At 32.4% G+C, this 18,979-nt stretch overlaps 1 protein-coding gene across 1 annotated transcript; it reads left to right on the top strand.

The window, feature by feature from the left end:
• Positions 1-118: 118 nt before the first annotated feature.
• Positions 119-18,814, top strand: LOC105340227 (leucine-rich repeat protein SHOC-2). Its single transcript, XM_034470903.2, has 17 exons — positions 119-1,202; positions 2,949-3,065; positions 4,499-4,567; positions 5,907-5,936; positions 6,049-6,234; positions 7,290-7,385; positions 7,548-7,668; positions 8,315-8,423; positions 10,447-10,540; positions 11,019-11,123; positions 11,352-11,466; positions 12,029-12,153; positions 13,538-13,625; positions 13,813-13,882; positions 14,542-14,609; positions 15,705-15,874; positions 16,801-18,814. Exons 1-17 carry the CDS (start codon positions 1,005-1,007, stop codon positions 16,834-16,836), a joined length of 1,797 nt encoding a protein of 598 aa, XP_034326794.1. The 5' UTR covers positions 119-1,004; the 3' UTR covers positions 16,837-18,814.
• The last annotated feature ends 165 nt before the right edge of the window (positions 18,815-18,979 follow it).

Below are 18,979 nucleotides of genomic sequence, written 5' to 3'. Positions count from 1 at the left end.
ACAAAACTGACCGTATGTGTATAAATAACGGAATATTTCGAAGAATATAATCTATATTTGTGGCTTCGTTAGCTTTCTTCTTTAATTAGTAAACGCTCAACACACCCGCGCACCTGCTTTGCGCACATAGAACTATGTCCGGTGTTTGATGATAAAATAATAACTAAACTGCTTCAAGAATTGTATTCGTAATATATGTGAAGATGCAATCTTTTTAATATTTTATGCACGGAGCTATACATTAGTTTTTCATAAATATAGTATCTGCTATATGCCCACACTGAGATAAGATCACATAAGTGAAACAAAGAGTGATAAACAACATTTTTACTGTTTTCATTTTCTGTCAGCCACGAAAGTGTGTCAAGCCTCGCTTTCGTAACCAATGGATGACTTCACGAGAGAAGATCATGTGCAGTTTTTACGGAAATAATATTTATTCTTGACGGAAGACATTATTGGATTTTTTCTTGTTAAATCGGATCACATTTCTACATACTGGAAGGGGAATATATTTTCTTGAAATATTCCAAAAACGCAGCCATAGATCTCTCTTATTCTTTTATTCGATGAAGATGAATCATTGAAGATGAAAAGTTGACAACACGATAAGCCACTTGTAACAAATTTGAAAGAGCATTTGGTTTCTTTTGTTAAGGGGAATATCTCAAACTTTTTACCATGACTTTATGTTTCATAGTATCAGTTACATCAGTTTAATTGGATTACATTATTGCCATTGCATAATATTTAATGATAACGTGAAATTTCCTGGTTTATCCGTAATCATTTGGAAGACAGTGCTCTTAACCGGTGGTAATTACCCCGAACGTTAGGAACTGTATGTACTTTCTGGTGTTTATGTCCAGAATTTGGCTTCACAAATTTTCAGTGAAATACATACAGGAAGACTAAAATGATTTCGTTTACGCTGGCTATTTCGATTGGGAAACACAAACAGTCAATGCGTTCACACACTTATTTTCCAACTTTGGAAACAAAGTATGTCGCGTAGACCAAAACAAGGAAACTCAACAGCTGCTGCAAGAATGGCTAATCATGATCTAATGGACAATCCTCCGTACTTAGGAGCTGGAGGTGCAACAAATGTTGAAGTAGAAGATGATTTATCTGGAAACATGCTAGAGACATGTATTGATGACACTGTGTCTTTAAGTGACCCAAAAGAAGGTGGCAAGCATGTGAGTTTTGAAATTTGTGATTCAGTTTCCATGGTCTTGAAGAGGTTAAGAGAATTAAATGCAGTAGTCACCAATGTTAGGAATATAATGATTACAATCATTACATTCTGCTATGATATGTGGGGATGGGACCTACTTTATATTGATTTAGGGCCTACATTATTGAAATAGAATTTTGAACCCTGTATCATTATGAACATGTACAAAAAAGGCATTTAAATAACGCCTTTCAGTAAGCTGAGTGAGTGAATTCAGAAAAGAATTAAGACTGTTGATATTTGAAAGTGAACAGAGTGATTATAAAAGTTGCAAAAATTCATTTAAAAAAAAAACAAAGGAAAATATTTGAAACACAGAAAAGTCAAGATGAATTGACATGACCCGTTTTACAATTATAATTTGAAATTCGATGTAACTTTTAAAGTCATACAGGAAATTAAAACCCTGTCATTACTGTCCATGTATTCCAGGTGTTTTCAAGCAAGAGCAGTTAAACACTAGCATCTTGACCATCAGTTAATACTTTTAAAAATGATTGTATTAAAAATTAATAAGATTGTAAGAATATCCATAACAAATTAACTTTTGGCAGGGCATTAACCACAGTTTACTCAAACAGCATTACTATGTTTAATTACCATGGCTTTACAACATTAAATGTAAATACATGTATATTCATACATGTACCTAATTGTTTATTTAAAAAAAAAAAAGATTCAGATTGAAGGCATTAGACTAGAGTTAACAGTAAAACTGCTCCATACAGTCATTTCCAAACTTATTAAATTTACTTCACTCATCACAAGTGACAATAAATCACTTGCATTCTATCAAATTATCAACTCAATTCTACATCATTTCCATCAGAGTTAAATAGCCATGACCAATAAATATCATGGTTAGAAACAACATATTGAAAATGTTAGTTGATGAACACATTGTGGCTGGAGTTTTTTGTTCATAAATTGTTGATTTACACATCCTACATTACTTGGTATCAAGATCGGAGACAGGCACTTATGTTTGACATAAGTATGCGTAGTCATGTTTAAAAAATTTTGTTTTAGCAGTTAGCACTTAAATGTACTCCCAGGATGTATGTTGTATATTCAAATTAAATAAAAGAAATGTAGAATATATAGTGAAGATACTTTATTTAGATAGGCTCTAAATACTCTATGCTACATGTACAGTATGTCTGCCTATTTAGGGTTTCTGCAATGCCTTAATCAAAGACAAGATCATCATTTGTAAGCTGTTCACAACTTGGATTTCAGAAGACTTGCAATTTGCCTGAACAAATTCTGATTTTTAATGTAGCTATTTTTTTTTTAAAAAAGCTACATTTTTTTTCTTCATTTTTTTCAAATGTTAGATCTACATGGTTACATATATATAAGTTGAATTATGTATACCGGCCCAGGGAACTGCATTTTTTTCTAAATTGATTTTAGGGTTTCCCAAATGACTTTCTCTTGGTTTAAAGCATTTAAGTTACATTTCTGTTCAAAATGTTGTTAAAATGACACCTATTTGATTTATTTCTTAGCATTACAATATGGAGTAGCGTATTATTACTATGTGAGTCATTTACAAATGTATGTACTAGTTTTAAAATCAATTATGAATATATTCATTGTATTTAAGTTTTTTAAGTGTTTTTGTATGTGTATGCATGCTGGATATTAATCAGAAGTCCAGATCAAATTTTTTTTAAATTAAAAACTTTCTATATTTTTTTTTTAGGAAAAGAAGGGCAGTACAGCAATGATTGCCGATCAAAGAAAAGGTGTGGTTATCCAGGATAAAGGGGAACAGCACAAGCCACGGAAACTCAAACAACGCAAAAACAAACCAGAATTTGTGAGTACTACAGTTCACTGGGTTCTGACTGTGACCCAAGTTGCAGTATAGTTGCAATTCAGATAAACTTAGCTGATTGATTGAAAAAGACAAACTGCTTTGTTCAGGGTGTACTGGTTTGGGCATCTAGTTCAATGACACAGTCTGTTGATATATAGAATGCTACTTGCTCCATATAACTCAATGCTATTCCTATTTATACTCTATCTCAAGATATCCTCAAATCAAATTTTACTCAATTATTCGATATTAATAAGTACCCCAGGCTTAAAAAACAATTAATGTTCATTCAATGATACTATAAAAAAATTCCAAAATTTCCTCTTTGAAACGCCATGTCTAGCATGGCAAGTTTAAAAACAGCTAAAAATGGAATGTCTAGGAAATTTTGCATTACAAAGCCATGAAAGTACCCAGATGATAACATTGAAAAATTTTGCGAAGTGTCACAAGTACCTGTACATGTACCTCCGAATAGAGAAAAGATGTCAACATATCCCATCATAATTCTCCATAAGAAATTCGTTTTCATTCTTGTTTTTAATGATTTCTCTGCATGGGTAAAAATACATGAATTTTCATTAATGAAATCTAGAATTTTTCCCCCTGTATTGATTTCATATTGTACCTCTTTGACAGGTATGCATGTTTTTTGTTAAAATTTGTCAAAAAGGGATTGAAACAGTAACCTGGGACAGACTATAGCCACTAACAACTCAATACTTTTTCTTCACTTTTAAGTTTATTTGAACAATAAAATGCATTCTTAGGTGATTCATTCGGGATATGAAGGTAGTGACATTGCAGAAAAAACACAACCCGCTATGTACAGGTTATGTAAATATAGGGAATAGAGGGAATAATACTTGGTAGATGTAAATATATTACAATAAGGTGTTTTGGATTTGACTTTAAAAAAGAAATCTCATGTCAAAGGCAAACTCAGATTTAGGATATTTCTTAACTAAATATATATTTATAATTTCCATACATGCATAAGCTAGTTTACATTACATGGATATACTTATAAATTTTACATTACATGTATAAGCTAGGTTATTTCTATGTGAAATTTTGATTTTTTTCAACCAATGAAAATGCTAGTTGTATGTATCAGATAAACCCAAGTGTTACATCCTGAATTAAACATGTTTTCTTCCTCCCCATTTGTATGACTGTATTTTTTGTAGATGCAATAAAAAATTATTAGTAATGTACTCTCTAATTGTTACCAGTTTATAAGAGAGACTTGAATCAACTAATACTTGATTTATAATTATTTAGCAAAAAACAAATATCTACCTATAGAACACAGTCAAGGTACCAACATATACCAGATAATGTAAAAACATTATGAACATTATTGCTTTATTATTTTGTGCTTAAATTACCACATAAATATAGTAGATTATTTTTTTATTGTTATTTTAAAGGATGTGGCAAAAGAATTTAAAAAGTGCAAAGAAGAGGAAGCAACTCGTTTGGATCTTAGCAAATCCCAGGTACAATTTTAAGTTCACCGGAGCGAATATGCTATTCTGATCAAAATTTGTTTGTTGTCTTTTGTGGTTGTGGCTGCCATTGTCACAATCTTTTTCACATTTTCGACTTCCTCTAGAATAACTGTCAATTTTTACCAAATGAAGCACAGGGCATCCTTGTCTAGATTACTTTACTTTTTAAATTGAAATGATAAAGGACCAGTCCCCAACCCCCCTTTTTCAATGGAGATATCTATTAGAACAAATGAAAATAGGTTGGGTTGTTTTGAAAATCTTCTCTAGACAGAGCTACCTTGTGAAAACGATTGACATATTCATAAGCTTCCTGATTTACAGCAAAAATGGATTTAATGGGTCTTAAAAAAAATTCATTATAACTACTAGTTGTATTTAGCAAATTAGCTTTATAGCTAAGTGGAATAGTTGCATTAATTTTAAATATGAATTAATTAAACACTATTATCATATTGAATATAGAAAAAAGAACTTGGTGTATACAAGACAGAAATAAATTTCTAAATCATAATGATTTTATTTCTTTATAAAGGCTAGCAACGTAAAGATATATACATGAAAAAAATTACTTGAGATTTTGGATGTTTTTGGGTGTTAATTTTAATCAACTCTCCTACGCAGATATACTCTGGCAAACCGGAAGTGAAACAGTGTTTGGACCTAAGCACAAATCAATACCGCTGACAACTCTTAGTTCTTGAAAATAAACAATAAATTTAATGTAATGTATTCTGAAACATTGTTTTTCAAGGAAACTTATTTATAAATACCTTGAAAATAGTCAGATTTTAAATGGTACGAACAATTTAGATATTTTTTGTAGTCGTTTGTATTCTAACGCTAGATTTCAATAGATATAGTCTCGTTCATCCAGACGCTTGGCTGTCTCCGTAAATCTCCGACAAGCAGAGAGTCCCTCTTGCTTCTCAGAGATTAACAGAGACAACTGAGCGTCTGGTTGAATGAGACTTGAGTTCAATATTGCTTTAACCCATACAATTTCTCAGAAATATATTCAATTACTGATATGTGGTTTGATGGAATTAATTATATCTTTAAATTTTATACAACATGATTCATATGGGGTTTTCTCAAAATTCTTGTCGAAAAAGTCTGATAATTCATATTAAAAAATGTGCTTAATTCAAATACATATAAGAAACTACTTTAGTACTTTGATTTGTATTGTATGTGTTTAACTTTGTAAAGCTGCTTGTGTCAGAGATATAATATATATGACTGTTATTGCTCATATTGATAATATGAGATATACAACATTTGTCTGTTAGTGCATCTATAACCCTGTGTTATTTTCTTTTTGCAGATTACTGTGATACCAAATACAGTGAAAGACGTAAGTAATAGGTTTTTTAGTTCAATTCAAGATAGTATTTTAGGAGTGAAAAGTCTGGGATGTTATGCATAATTTAACTAAGCGTTCATGTTGATTTTTTTTGCTTGTCCAGTTGTCACAGTTACAAGAATTCTACCTGTATGGGAATAAGCTGGTCACACTGCCGCCAGAAATAGGGGCTTTGACAAATCTGACAAAGTTAGGATTGAGCGAGAACTCATTGACTACTTTGCCTGACACTCTTCAGAATCTCAAGAATCTCAGAGTGCTAGATTTGAGACACAACAGACTAAATGAGGTGAGCAAATATTTGTTTAAGGTAGCTCCATACTCGTAAAATTCTCTGAGGAAAGTTGAAAAACCAAACTGATTTCAACTTAATAGACTTAAATGTCATCACTTGTTAGAAAAAATATACATGTCATTGCACTTTTTGAGATGCCAGATAAACATAAACTAATGCATATTTTAGCATTAGAAAAATGTATTTTTTTTTGTTAAAAGTCAAATCTTGTAGGCAGAAATTTGTTTTTCTTGTTTAATTTTAATGTCAACTTTATCAGAAAACTAGAATTACAAAAATATTTGAAAATTAATCGTTGGATTAAGAAAAACTATAGCATTTAGACATACAACTGAGAGAAAAGTCAGAAAACGAGTTATTTCCCCTTTGCATAGATAAAATATATAAAAATTTGGAAATTTAGTATAAAATTAAGTGCAAAAATATCTTGAACCTATCAATAATTCTAATTACATCCATGTGATTATATCCACATAAAATAAATAAAACTATCTTGCACAATTTTTAAAGAATTCAAAGTTTTACAAAAAAGTGTGACATCACAGAACACTGGATCTACTTCAAATCCTGTGAAGCGCAAAACCAACATCTTTTTCACAAATATGCCAACTTGTCATTTTGATGGAATTTTGAGCACAATGTTAAGATTTTTAAGAAAGTAATCCAGTCTGATGTTTTTGGTTGCAGAATAGTGACTGACTTTCGGTCTCATTTACCAAAACCTGAATTGAAGTCACAAATGTTATATTATTAAGTCCTAACTTTGAGTCAAAGTATCTATTTCATATTCAAAAAGCACTCATTTATATGAACAAAGTATAAAGCAATGACCCTTTAACCATTAAAAATTATGTTTAAGTACTGACAAAATTTGTACCTCCGAATCGATGTAAAAATTATAGAAATCTGTACAGAGAACAATACAACATTTTGTTACTTGAGATTGTAGTGACTGGTATAAGGGTCCCCTTCATCCATGTGTTGAAGCCTTGTGATCATAGACAGTACAAGTACATATACATGTATTATGAGTATTTTTATTTCCTTAGATTCCAGAGGTGGTGTACAACTTGAGGTCATTAACAACTCTTTTTCTTCGATTTAATCGAATCAAGCATGTTGATGAAGCTATTAGAAATTTAACAGTAAGTGTTCTATGAACAGGGTTTATTTTTTTTAGTAAAATTTTTCATTCTAGTTAAAAAAAATTTCAATCATCTTTGAATCAAGTTTGTTTTGTTTCACTTGAGTTAAAAAAAGGTCATGCTTAAAGTATGTCACTCATGCTTTCGTGAAATCTTTTGTAGAAACTAACAATATTTAGCTTGAGAGAAAACAAGATTTCTAAGTTGCCTCAAGGAATTGGCCAGCTGGTGAATTTGCTCACGTTTGACATTTCCCATAATCACCTGGAACATTTACCGGAAGGTAAGACCGCTATAGAAACATGTACCGGCCATCATGTCTTCCATTTACTGTAGATTCCTTATTTTTTGTGAATATCTAACTCGGCAATACTGTGAACGTTGGACTTGAAAAGATTACAGTTAGATGAGATATTTTTTACTTACCAAAAAATGTTCTCACAATTTTATTATTAATGTAATTTAATGATAATATAATTTTATGTTATATAAATAGTGCCTGTTTGGGAAATTGACACCCCGAGAAGCGGAGGTTGACAATGGTTTTCGAGGGGTGTCATTTTCAAATGTTATCCTCCCAAACAGGCACTATTTATTTTATTATACTGAATGTCGTAATATTAGAGAAAATTTCACTGCTTTTATATATAAATATTGTGAATTCTACATTGAACCGTATGCGCATAATTTACGCGCATGTAACAATTTGTTGTGTTACCCATTGCCAAGTGTGTTGCTAATGCTGAGGGTAGTAGAACGGATTATCAACTGCGTCTAAACCAATCAGATTTCAATATTTAACATGAAAGTATAATAAAAATAAATATAATATTATTATCATTAATTTTTTTTAATTCCTTGAATTTAATCTTGACTCTATAATATTTGTAGGGAAAATATTAAAAGTTGAAAAAATATCTTTCTTTCAGAGATTGGAAACTGTGTAATGCTGAATTCTTTAGATCTTCAACACAATGAACTTTTAGACATACCAGAATCTATTGGGAACCTCAAGTCACTTTCCAGACTTGGTTTAAGGTACTTTTATCCTACTGTTATCTCTGTTAGAATTTGCTTGTCGACATCAGTTTCAACTCTGATTCCAGTCTTTAAGAGTAAACACCGATCAGATAACTATTTCTTTTATTCACTCTCTTGATGCAGTTGTTGATGAAAATTTACTTTAAGTCAAAACATTCGTAGTGATCTATTCACAAAATCGTATGTTCAATTGTCGGAGTAAGATTGACGTACAAGTTTTTCGTAAGATTTTGGTTTTTCACAAATAATTGTACGTTTGACGTTACATCAATAAACCAGTTGTAAGTTTATGTCTTTTATTGGGTAGGAGTAAATATATGATGCTATTGCTGTTCTACGTTTATTTAACTAATAGAAGAAACTCCCATTCGATAATGCTCAATGGTTTACCATGAAAGGACAGTGCAAAGCTCCTTTTGTATCCCGTGTTGCAAAACATATATATATGGTGGTTGGAATTTAAATTTTCTTAATCTTTATTTAAAACATTTATATTCCTTTGAGTATACAATTCATTACGTGTATTACCATTAGAAACTACTAGAAACTATGAACTTATAAGTGTAGAGATATGTGCACACTTAAAATCATTTCACCTCATAAATGATAATACTCAAAGAATAATTCCTTATTCCTTTAAAAATATAGACTTCTTTTATTCATACCTGTGCATTAAATCAGTAACACAATAGTCATAAGCATACACACTGATTAAATACCAGTATGTAATGCAATCAGCGTACTACATATCATGCACTGATTTAGAAAAAGGGGGAGACACAGACGGACCGCCCTTAAAGATTTAACTTATTTAATTTTTATAGAACATTTACCGAAAATACCGTAGGCAAACAAAATAATTCATTGGAACCTCCCCATGGTTTTTTTTTTGCTCCATGCATTGCAAATATAGTCACAGATACATATTTGAGCACAAGCATTAGTGTTTGAATTATTTATCTGTTACTCCAAACCTAGATCAACTTTTCTAGCTTACTCATAAACTATTGCCATATCATTAAAAAGCAATTGAACAAAAATATTGGTGAAATATGCTAATTTATAGTCTGATGATGTTATTCAATGTTACTTTTATAATTCATAATACAGTAGAGTCAATATTTGTTTTGTTATATGAAAACAAATATAAATCTGTTCCTTTAAGTCATGGTTAGCTATAAGGTGTCTACATGGGATTATCAGTTTAGACAAAATGTTTTTGGGATGATTTTAATGCATTTCTTCATCATTCTTCAATGGTCAAAAAGTTTTCATAACACCCTGCAAGTGCACAAAATGATAAACAACCAGTTCGACCTGATTATAAGATGTGTTGTAAATATGATTTTAATTCAAAGTCAGGGCTATCAAATGATTATTCCATTTCGTTAACAACCCCAGGGGTAGACACTAACTTAAAAACCATAGTTGCCTGCAGGGCTACCAAATTTGTTTTCTCACTAGCTCTGTCTGTGAGTTAGTAGCTCAGCAGCCATGACTGCTGGCTGAGTTGCGTTGCGACCAGGAAGTAGATGCATTAAGGGGTTTCCAAATAGACGTTTTTTTTTTCAAACCAACTTTGCAAGTTACTCATGTAGCAGTTCAGCGAGCAGCTTATTCAAAGCGTGCAAGGCAACCTATAGTGAAAGTGAAAGAAGAAAAATCGTTAGCCATTGAGGGCTCAATTAACAATTGAGGGGTAGCTGGCAGCCAATCAAATGAGGTCCATATCAAGGTTCTTAAATCTAATAATATGTTACTATTATAACTCACGTACGACGAAGACATTATCTTACGACAGCTTTTGTGATATCCCCTTAAACGTAAACGTACGTTTGTTGTAAGTTTAATCATAAACGTACAATTTTATTTTTGTGAATAGGTCGCCTGAATTTAAAGTGTTTTGACAAAGTATACAGATTTTTTTTTTCACAGCATTGTTTAAGGGTTACAATGAAAGTCATGTTACTTAAGCAATAAAAAATGTACAAGCTAAAAAAAAAGCCTCTCTGTTTTACAGGTATAACAGGCTAACAAGCATCCCAAAAAGTCTAGCCAATTGTGTCATCATGGAGGAATTCAACGTGGAGGGGAACAACATAGGTCAGCTTCCTGTACGTATACACTATACACTGTTAACTTTTTACACTGTGTACACTATACACTGTGTACACTTTACACTAAACCTTTGAAGAGCATGGACATTATACAGGTATTGAGAAGGGATGAGTGCAACATATGATTTGTTAGACGTGAAGGCACAAGTGTTGCCAAAAGCAGAGGTGTCTTAAGTTCCTACAAATCATGTTGCCCAAATTCCAGGCAGGGTTCAACACGAACATTAATCTGTTGATAACAGACTACATGATAATATATTTTATGTTGGACTAACATAATCTGTGTCTAGTCAATCCGATCGAATAAATAAAAAGCTCTGCTACAAAAAATTGTATATATTAATTAGGAATTTGTTAGATTGAATTAAGATCGGTTTTATTAAACATTTTGTTGGTAAGAACTATATAGAAGAATTAAATGTAAGGTAGTGCTTGTTATGATGTGTGTGTGAGATTCGGTGAACTGATATTTTAGGAAGGACTCCTCTCCAGTCTGACCGGTCTACGCTACATCACCCTGTCAAGGAATGCCTTTCAGTCCTATCCAAGTGGAGGCCCTGCACAGTTTTGTTCTGTCTATGTAAGACTGCTGTATTTTATGATCAAGTCTGTACACCAAATTGGAAAAACTTATTGATCTTGTTATGTGTATGATTAATAATATTCATGTGACATTGTGTCAAAGAAGTTGTTTTGCTATCAATTATTTGTCTTTTTGGGTTGACGAACAATTAAAGTCTTCTAATTAATATAAGGTTGCACTTGGGTTTTATGTTTCTCGCTAATATCTCTAAACAATGTTCTGTAGAATTTGAATATGGAGCACAATCAGATCAACAAAATCCCACTGGGAATTTTCTCCCGAGCATCGAGCCTCACCAAGCTGAATATGAAGGATAATCAGCTTACTTTCTTGCCATTAGGTAGGTAAAAGATGGACTAGATTTTGATAATGCAAAAATAAGACAGACCTGTAGTTTTATCTATGAATTTGATGACGCTTTAGTAAAAAAAGTATGCACTAGTAGTCTAAATAATTGTGACCATGCTGCTGTTTGTTGTTCAAATCCTATGATTTAACCATGATGCAAGCTGCAAAAGTATGTGTTCTGGTTCTCTCAATCTCTCTTCATCAAACTTGTCTGGATGGTGCAATGCATCTTGGGAAACTTATGGAATTAACAGACTTTGATACTTATCTGAGCCATAAAGGAGGAGGTTAACATTTTTTGGAAAGGGTAATTTTTATTAGAGCAGGTGCAATCGTGTTGGCATTGTTTATAAGTTATTACTGGTCTTATTTAACTTCATCAAATTTGGATGGCTGATGCACCTTGTTAGTGATACATATGGAATTTAGATAGTTGTTTTAGGAGGTTAAAATTTGTAGAGTTTTTATCATTTTTACAAACATTTGTATCATATCATTCAATTTTGTGCGCTGTATTTTTTAAAGTTGCTTATATGAGTGATGTATTTACACAGATATTGGTAGCTGGTCAAACATGACAGAACTTAATCTGGGAACCAACCAGCTAACAAGAGTTCCAGAAGATATACAAAATTTAGAAAAATTAGAAGTCCTTATTCTAAGTAATAACTTATTGAAGGTATGTGTCCAGTGTCAAATGCATTAATGTTTTGATCAGCAAATTCCATAATCCGGTGAATATAATACGCAGAAGTGTACAATATGCACCCCCCAATTTGGGCCTGAATGTGGTTAAAAAAACTTGTTGGGATGTATAATACGCATCAAAAAAATTGACCAAACGGTAATCCTGAGTATCAACAAAGCAGTTGTACTTTGTATGCACGCTCAACTTCATCGTGGGAATACGCTACCGGAAATAAGAAAAACACAATATTTTCTTAGATACGGATTTATTGTAACTAATACATTGCGGTAATATCTTTATTTCATTATCAATGTTTTAAAAAGACCTAGCTAGTATTAAATACTCTACCGTAAATAAAATCAACTACTTTTAACAAGCTTTGTATAATTGTTTAGTCATTACAACCCCTGTGTAGTGAAAAACGGACGATGTACAGGTATGGAGATAACGGACCAACATTGTAATTAAATTCTTAAATGATGCCGATCAAAGTGATCAATTAGAGGCCTGAAACATAATAAAATATGTGCACAAATAGTTGTGTGGTGTATAGTACACTTATAGCCTAAGGGGAGTTTCTGAGATACCCAAGGTGCCAAGCGTTAGCGGTGGGGGTCACTGCGGTTGGGAGCACAACAATAGCTTCAATTAACGGAATAGGTTATAGAATTATTTATATTCATAATTATTTGCAATAAATCAATAAGCATTACATGAAATTGGTTAAAAAAGAGCCAAATAATGTGTAAGCTGTTTTTAAAGATCGGTTACAAATAGCACGTGGCCATCCAAGCCCGCATTCTATTAATAACAGCTGTAATAGCGGCGTACATGGATCAGTTCAAATTAAATTTTAAAGGCCATTTTGAAACAGTTTTTTTTTTAAGAGACTTAAAGTATACATTTTCTTTAATTACATGCTATAAGAATGATTTCCTAAAGGTTAAATAATAATATTATATGTGATAATGAAGGAATGTTACAATGATTTGCGGGGTATCGTTCCTGTCTGTGAACAGCATAGGTAATACGGCAGTATGATACCCCATGCTTCTGCTAGGGAAAAAATACCGGTATGTCCAAAGCCCATAGGGATGTATACCGGTAATACGCACCCCTTTCTCACAGTAAAAAATGCTGGAAAAAAAAGTGCGTATTCATTGGATTACAGTACTCAGCTCTAGATGTTCAATCCACACTTCACACTGTCATTATAGCGTACAGTTTGCTGTAAAAATTGTTTAGTGATCATTTGTATTAAAGTCAGATATTTATACCACTCTGACACCAAAATTGGATTTGGCTGAAATGTGTGTCATCAAGTTTCCCTTTTCTTTATGGATGAATCTGATTGTGAATGATTGAAAATTTTCAGCGTCTACCACCCAGCATTGGAAACCTAAAGAAATTGAGAGTGCTTGATTTAGAAGAAAACAAACTAGAATCACTACCTCAAGAAATAGGTAAGAATGGACATAAAAGATCTTTAATTTTTTTCACATAACATTTCTTGCGTGATTTGTTTAATATAACAGATCTACTGTTAGCATCCATATTTTAATATTTCTTGTGGCTTTTTTCGCATTGAGCGTAATCTATTTACTTTATAAGTGAAGAAGGAAACTTACAAGATGTGTTTTTGTTTTGTAGGACAGCTACAGGAGCTGACTCGACTTGTGGTTCAGTCCAATCAGCTGACAAGTCTGCCCCGTGCCATCGGGTAAGATGTCTCACTGGTCAATAAGATGTCTCACTGGTCAATAAGATGCCTCACTGGTCAATAAGGTGTCTCACTAGTCAATAAGATGTCTCACTGGTCAATAAGGTGTCTCACGTACTAGTCAATAACATGTCTCACGTACTAGTCAATAACATGTCTCACTGGTCAATAAGGTGTCTCACTGGTCAATAAGATGTCTCACTGGTCAATAAGAGGTCCCACTAGTCAGTTAAAGCCCCAACTTTATAGAATGTGATTGTGAGAAAGGGGGTTAAAATTCTGTGGGCATTCATGATCATTGTAAAAAAAAAATATATATATATATAAAAAATTAAAAGAATGATGAAAGGAAAATCATTTGTATTATTCCATAACTTAATTATATAAAAATTTTGACAATTTCTATTTTATGTAATATTAATCATGTATACATAATGATATGCTGCTGTCTTTGTTAGAGAAAAAAATTGTTTATTAATGTTTGTTTGCAGTGCTAGAGTTACTTCTCCATAGTGATTTGGTGGGGAAAATTCTATTTTTAGAAACTACATACCCATACCTATTGAATGAATGTAAAATATGTAAATAACTCACCAGGCATCATTTTGGGGTAATTTTTACATCTGATACTTTAACCTGCTGTCGTGATTTTTTACTAGATGCCTGTCGAAATTGGAATATCTTGGCGCTGGAGAAAATAATCTGACCTCTCTTCCTGCTGAAATAGGTAAGATACTGAAGACCTTCAAAAAATAATGAAATAATGTAATTTAAATAATGGAGAACTCAGGATCAAAGCTAGCTGCAGATCTGTAGCTCTCTGGTTGAAAAAATTCGGATAGACAAACCAGAGAGCTACAGTTCCAAGCGTTGTAAAAACCTCCGATTTACGCCGCCGTTTTTGTGTCGCTTGCTTCGGGAATTATATCTGACTTTAAAAGCATTCAACCGCCTAAAAAATTGGATTTATTAATTAAACATATAGTTTACCCTAACTCTGCTAACTTTGTTTTCCTTTCAATGGTTCACAACGGCCATCCTTCGCTTTGGAATGTCATCGTTTTAAAAAACTCGCCTCATGACAACCATGTTTACCTAGTAACGAGATCTCGGGTGCGTCGATTTACCTAAATGGACCCAAATGGCGATTAAAGTGGAAAACAATTATAATAAAATCCTCATAATTTAGGGAAATTTGGAAAAATAAAAGCCGAAGGTCCATAACAATAATTAAAATTATTTTAAAAAGTTGTTTTATTTTTATATAATATATATATTTATATTATTTGAATATAATTACATACATTATATACTTTTACAAATCGAGATAAAATGCTCATCTTTATTTTTCAAAAACAATTTTTAAAGATATACTGAAATAATTTTAATTATTGTTTTGGACCTTCGGCTTTTATTTTTCCAAATTTCCCTAAATTATGAGGATTTTATTATAATTGTTTTCCGCTTGAATTGCCATTTGGGTCGCCATTTGGGTCTTTATTTTTCTTAATAACGGCTAACAACCCCATGAAATTACTAAAACAAGTGATAATATTTGTAATAAGGATTTTATTATAATTGTTTTCCACTTTAATCGCCATTTGGGTCCATTTGGGTTCAAGGTTTTTACAACGCTTGGAACTGTAGCTCTCTGGTTTGTCTATCCGAATTTTTTCAACCAGAGAGCTACAGATCTGCAGCTAGATCAAAGCGCAAGGTCACTACCATGGGTTCCACTTAATATGTCTGCAACCAATTTGGAATATCTAGACACTAGAGAAAATAAATTTTGTTTGTATCATTTTGTTGAATCTGATTACAGGCACACTGGAGAATCTGGAATCTCTGTATATCAATGACAATCAGGAGCTCCACAGCCTACCATATGAACTGGTTCTCTGCAGCAATCTACAAATAATGAGCATAGAAAACTGTCCCCTCAGTCAAATTCCACCAGAAATTGTCGCCAAAGGACCCTCTCTTGTAATCCAGGTATCTACTCTTTCTTTCTTCACCATGAATATACAGGGAGCATGCAGTGTTTGTCCTGTCCGACTGTTCAAGATAGTTTACAAAACTTAGTTAATTATGATGTGAGAGCACATCAACTGTCCAAAATTTAGCTCTCCAAAGTTGAAAGCTCATATATTAAGTATGATATGGAACAGTTCATGTCAATGCAATTCTGCCTCACAGAACTTTGTTTTGTAAGTATTTAGGACACAGTATGTAGATGTGCATAAGATCAGAAAATTCAAATTGCATTATTTTTTATCAGGAATATTGGCTTATTTAAACTTGAGAGTTTAGGCCATATATTGAATAAGGTATTAAGGACACAATAGGGATCATTTTTTATCAGGAATATTGGCTTATTTAAATTTGAGAGTTTAGGCCATATATTGAATAAGGTATTAAGGACACAATAGGGATCTACATTAATTTTTGTTGCCCTAACTGTCATTTTTGACAAGTGATGAAGATATTTATGATATTGTATTTAATACAGTTAAACTATCCATTGAAAATACAGTGTACGTAGCAGTATATGCTTGGATCAAAAAGATGTTACTGCTCAAGTGAACCGTTTGGCCCATAAGCCTCTTGTTTGGGTTTCTGATGTTCTGTAAATTCCTTATTTTACGCGAGTAGTTTATTTTGCGATTCTGCCGTTTTGTATCAAATCGCGAGACCATAAAATTGCGATCACGAATTTTTTTCTTATAATTCCCTATAGATCAAAACTGTCTGAAAAATAAAAGCGAGATGTTAAAATTTGTGAGGGTTGCCTCTCGCAATAATTAATTCCTAGCATGTAATTAGGAATCTACAGTAACCAATAAACATCTCTTTGTAAATAAGAATTTGTTTTGTTGTACATGTATAATAACATTTTTCATATCTACTATTTTTTGCAGTATTTACGGATTCAGAGTCCTTTTTGTCCAATATGACGGTCAAGTCGCATCCCTAAATGTGATATCATCCACTTATTAGAGCGTCACATTCATGTTATGGAAAGCAAGAAGTCGGCCATTTTGGTGTGTTTTGACATGGGAAATCCAGAAGACAATCACAATTGATTTCATTTCTTGAGGAGGTTTCTATTGAACTCGGCAACAAAAGCTGAAAAAGTCAAGCATTGGCATCCAACCAAGTGGTCATTTTGGACTGATTTTGTTATTACTCTCTAGCTTTTTGACTGAATGCTTCCCATTCATCCTGGCATAATCCCATCCTAGATGTATTCCAATTGCTGGCCTGTGTTCAGACAGACTGACCTAATAGGTGTCCCAGGCATAATAAAAAGACATCTGTGTGTGGACTAGTTACAGGGGAGATGCCAGGGGTACCTGTTGATCTGTCACTACAGACAATTTCCTTTAGTGTGTTTAGACGTCATGTTCGTACCACTGTGATAAATTTTAGGTTTGTTTTTTTCTGAGGAAAACTTTGGAGATAAATATATATTCTTGTCCTTTGTGCTAATTGTAGTTACGTCAAAACATTTTGTCAGATTTAGTCAGTATATGTGTTGTTCTCTTGACTTAAATATTAAAAGGTTTAATCTGTGTGCAAATAAAAGTACCGTACTTTTTACTTTATATGGACAAGGTCATGATTTTGGTCAAATTTATTTTTTAATTTTTATTGTTTACAATGCTTTAGTAATGCATTGACTAATGGTCAATCAAAATTTGAGTGTCAGTCATAGAATTTTAAGCAGAATATAGAGCTCACAATTCTTTTGTTATGTAAACAAGGCTTGTGCCATGTTTTTGTTTACATGTTCAATAAACAGTTAAAAGTTCTTTTTCAAGCTGATTTTTTTATCTGCTATTTCGTTTTCAACATAAATAAACAGTGCCTAGTGTTTGTCACATTCACTTTAGATGAATAATTGGAATTTTCTTGTTAGCATTCAAAAGTGTAAACAAAAACCTGACCTGAGCTTTGTTCACACAATTAAGAATTGTGAGCTCTCGCTTATAACTTGATGACTGACATAAAAATTATGGTTGAATATTAGAAATGACTTACTGAAGCATTGTAAACATAAAAAAACCCAGAAAAATATATTTTTTATCAAAATGGTGACCATGCCACTTTAAGATTTTGATATGTTCATAAGAAGCTGAATTTTTTTCATTTGTTTTAATAATTTTGTTGTTATTATAGGTGCTTCAGAGTTATTTTTCCCTTTACTGATCTTCAATATTTGAAGTCAAGTCATGGTATGCCAGAGGAAAGAATGTTTAATTATTAGTTTCTGTCAAAGACTCAAATTTTTATCGGCAGTATTGTTTGTAGCCTTGGTATATAAATGTATGATTACTGTATTATATATTTACCTTTGGAGTTTATTTCCTCTTAATTATTGACATTTGTGTCTCGAGCCATGTTATTGGTCCTCTCTGTGCTGATACCAGTCTTTAGCTCACCTGAGCCAAAAGCTCAAGTGAGCTTTTCTGATCACTTTATGTCCAGCATCTGTCTGCCTGCCCATAAAGGATTTATGCAAGTTAATCATAAATTTTTATGAACAGATGTTTAGATCATCTTGTGAACTGCAATGCTCAATATGTGATATGACTATAAAATCATTCTGTTACAATTAAAAGGGGCTCAAAGTTTAGCATGAAATACCTGGAGAAAAAATTGAAAATCTTTTTATACAGGATGTATTTTCCTACATCGCCCATATAATTTGTATGTGACTCCATATAGCTGATTTTATTATAGTTATTGTTGCTCAGGTGAGCAATGTGGTCCATGGGCCTTTTGTTTTTCTTTAGCGATGAAGTGTTTCCCAAACTACACCAAAAGCATGAGCAACAAAGTTGTCATAAGATTAACATTGAGTTAATGTCTGTCTAGGTTTGATTATCTACTTGTACTTATATGAGCTGAGTAAAAAAGCTAACACAATTACTTGAGTATTGTATCTCTATTGAAGGGTACAGCACAGCGTGCTTCTCTTCGAATTGACATCTCTGTTGGGTTTATATGCTATGAAAGCATATTTTTTGGGAAGCACTACATATAGAGCATGTGTATGTGTTTGTACCATGTGGACAGGGTTAGGAATATTAAATG

Source organism: Magallana gigas, chromosome 5 (assembly GCF_963853765.1).
Source record: "Magallana gigas chromosome 5, xbMagGiga1.1, whole genome shotgun sequence".
Lineage (NCBI taxonomy): Eukaryota > Metazoa > Mollusca > Bivalvia > Ostreida > Ostreidae > Magallana > Magallana gigas.
Note: the sequence above shows the minus strand (reverse complement) of the source record. Positions and strands in the feature narration are given on the sequence as shown.

What these genes read in the sequence shown, in the direction of transcription:
- LOC105340227 (XM_034470903.2), top strand. Translation starts at nt 1,005, where the DNA reads ATGTCGCGTAGACCAAAACAAGGAAACTCAACAGCTGCTGCAAGAATG. An exon ending in GACACAACAGACTAAATGAG is followed by an intron (nt 6,235 to 7,289) that starts GTGAGCAAATAT and finishes TTATTTCCTTAG; the next exon opens with ATTCCAGAGGTGGTGTACAA. An exon ending in TAAGTAATAACTTATTGAAG is followed by an intron (nt 12,154 to 13,537) that starts GTATGTGTCCAG and finishes GAAAATTTTCAG; the next exon opens with CGTCTACCACCCAGCATTGG.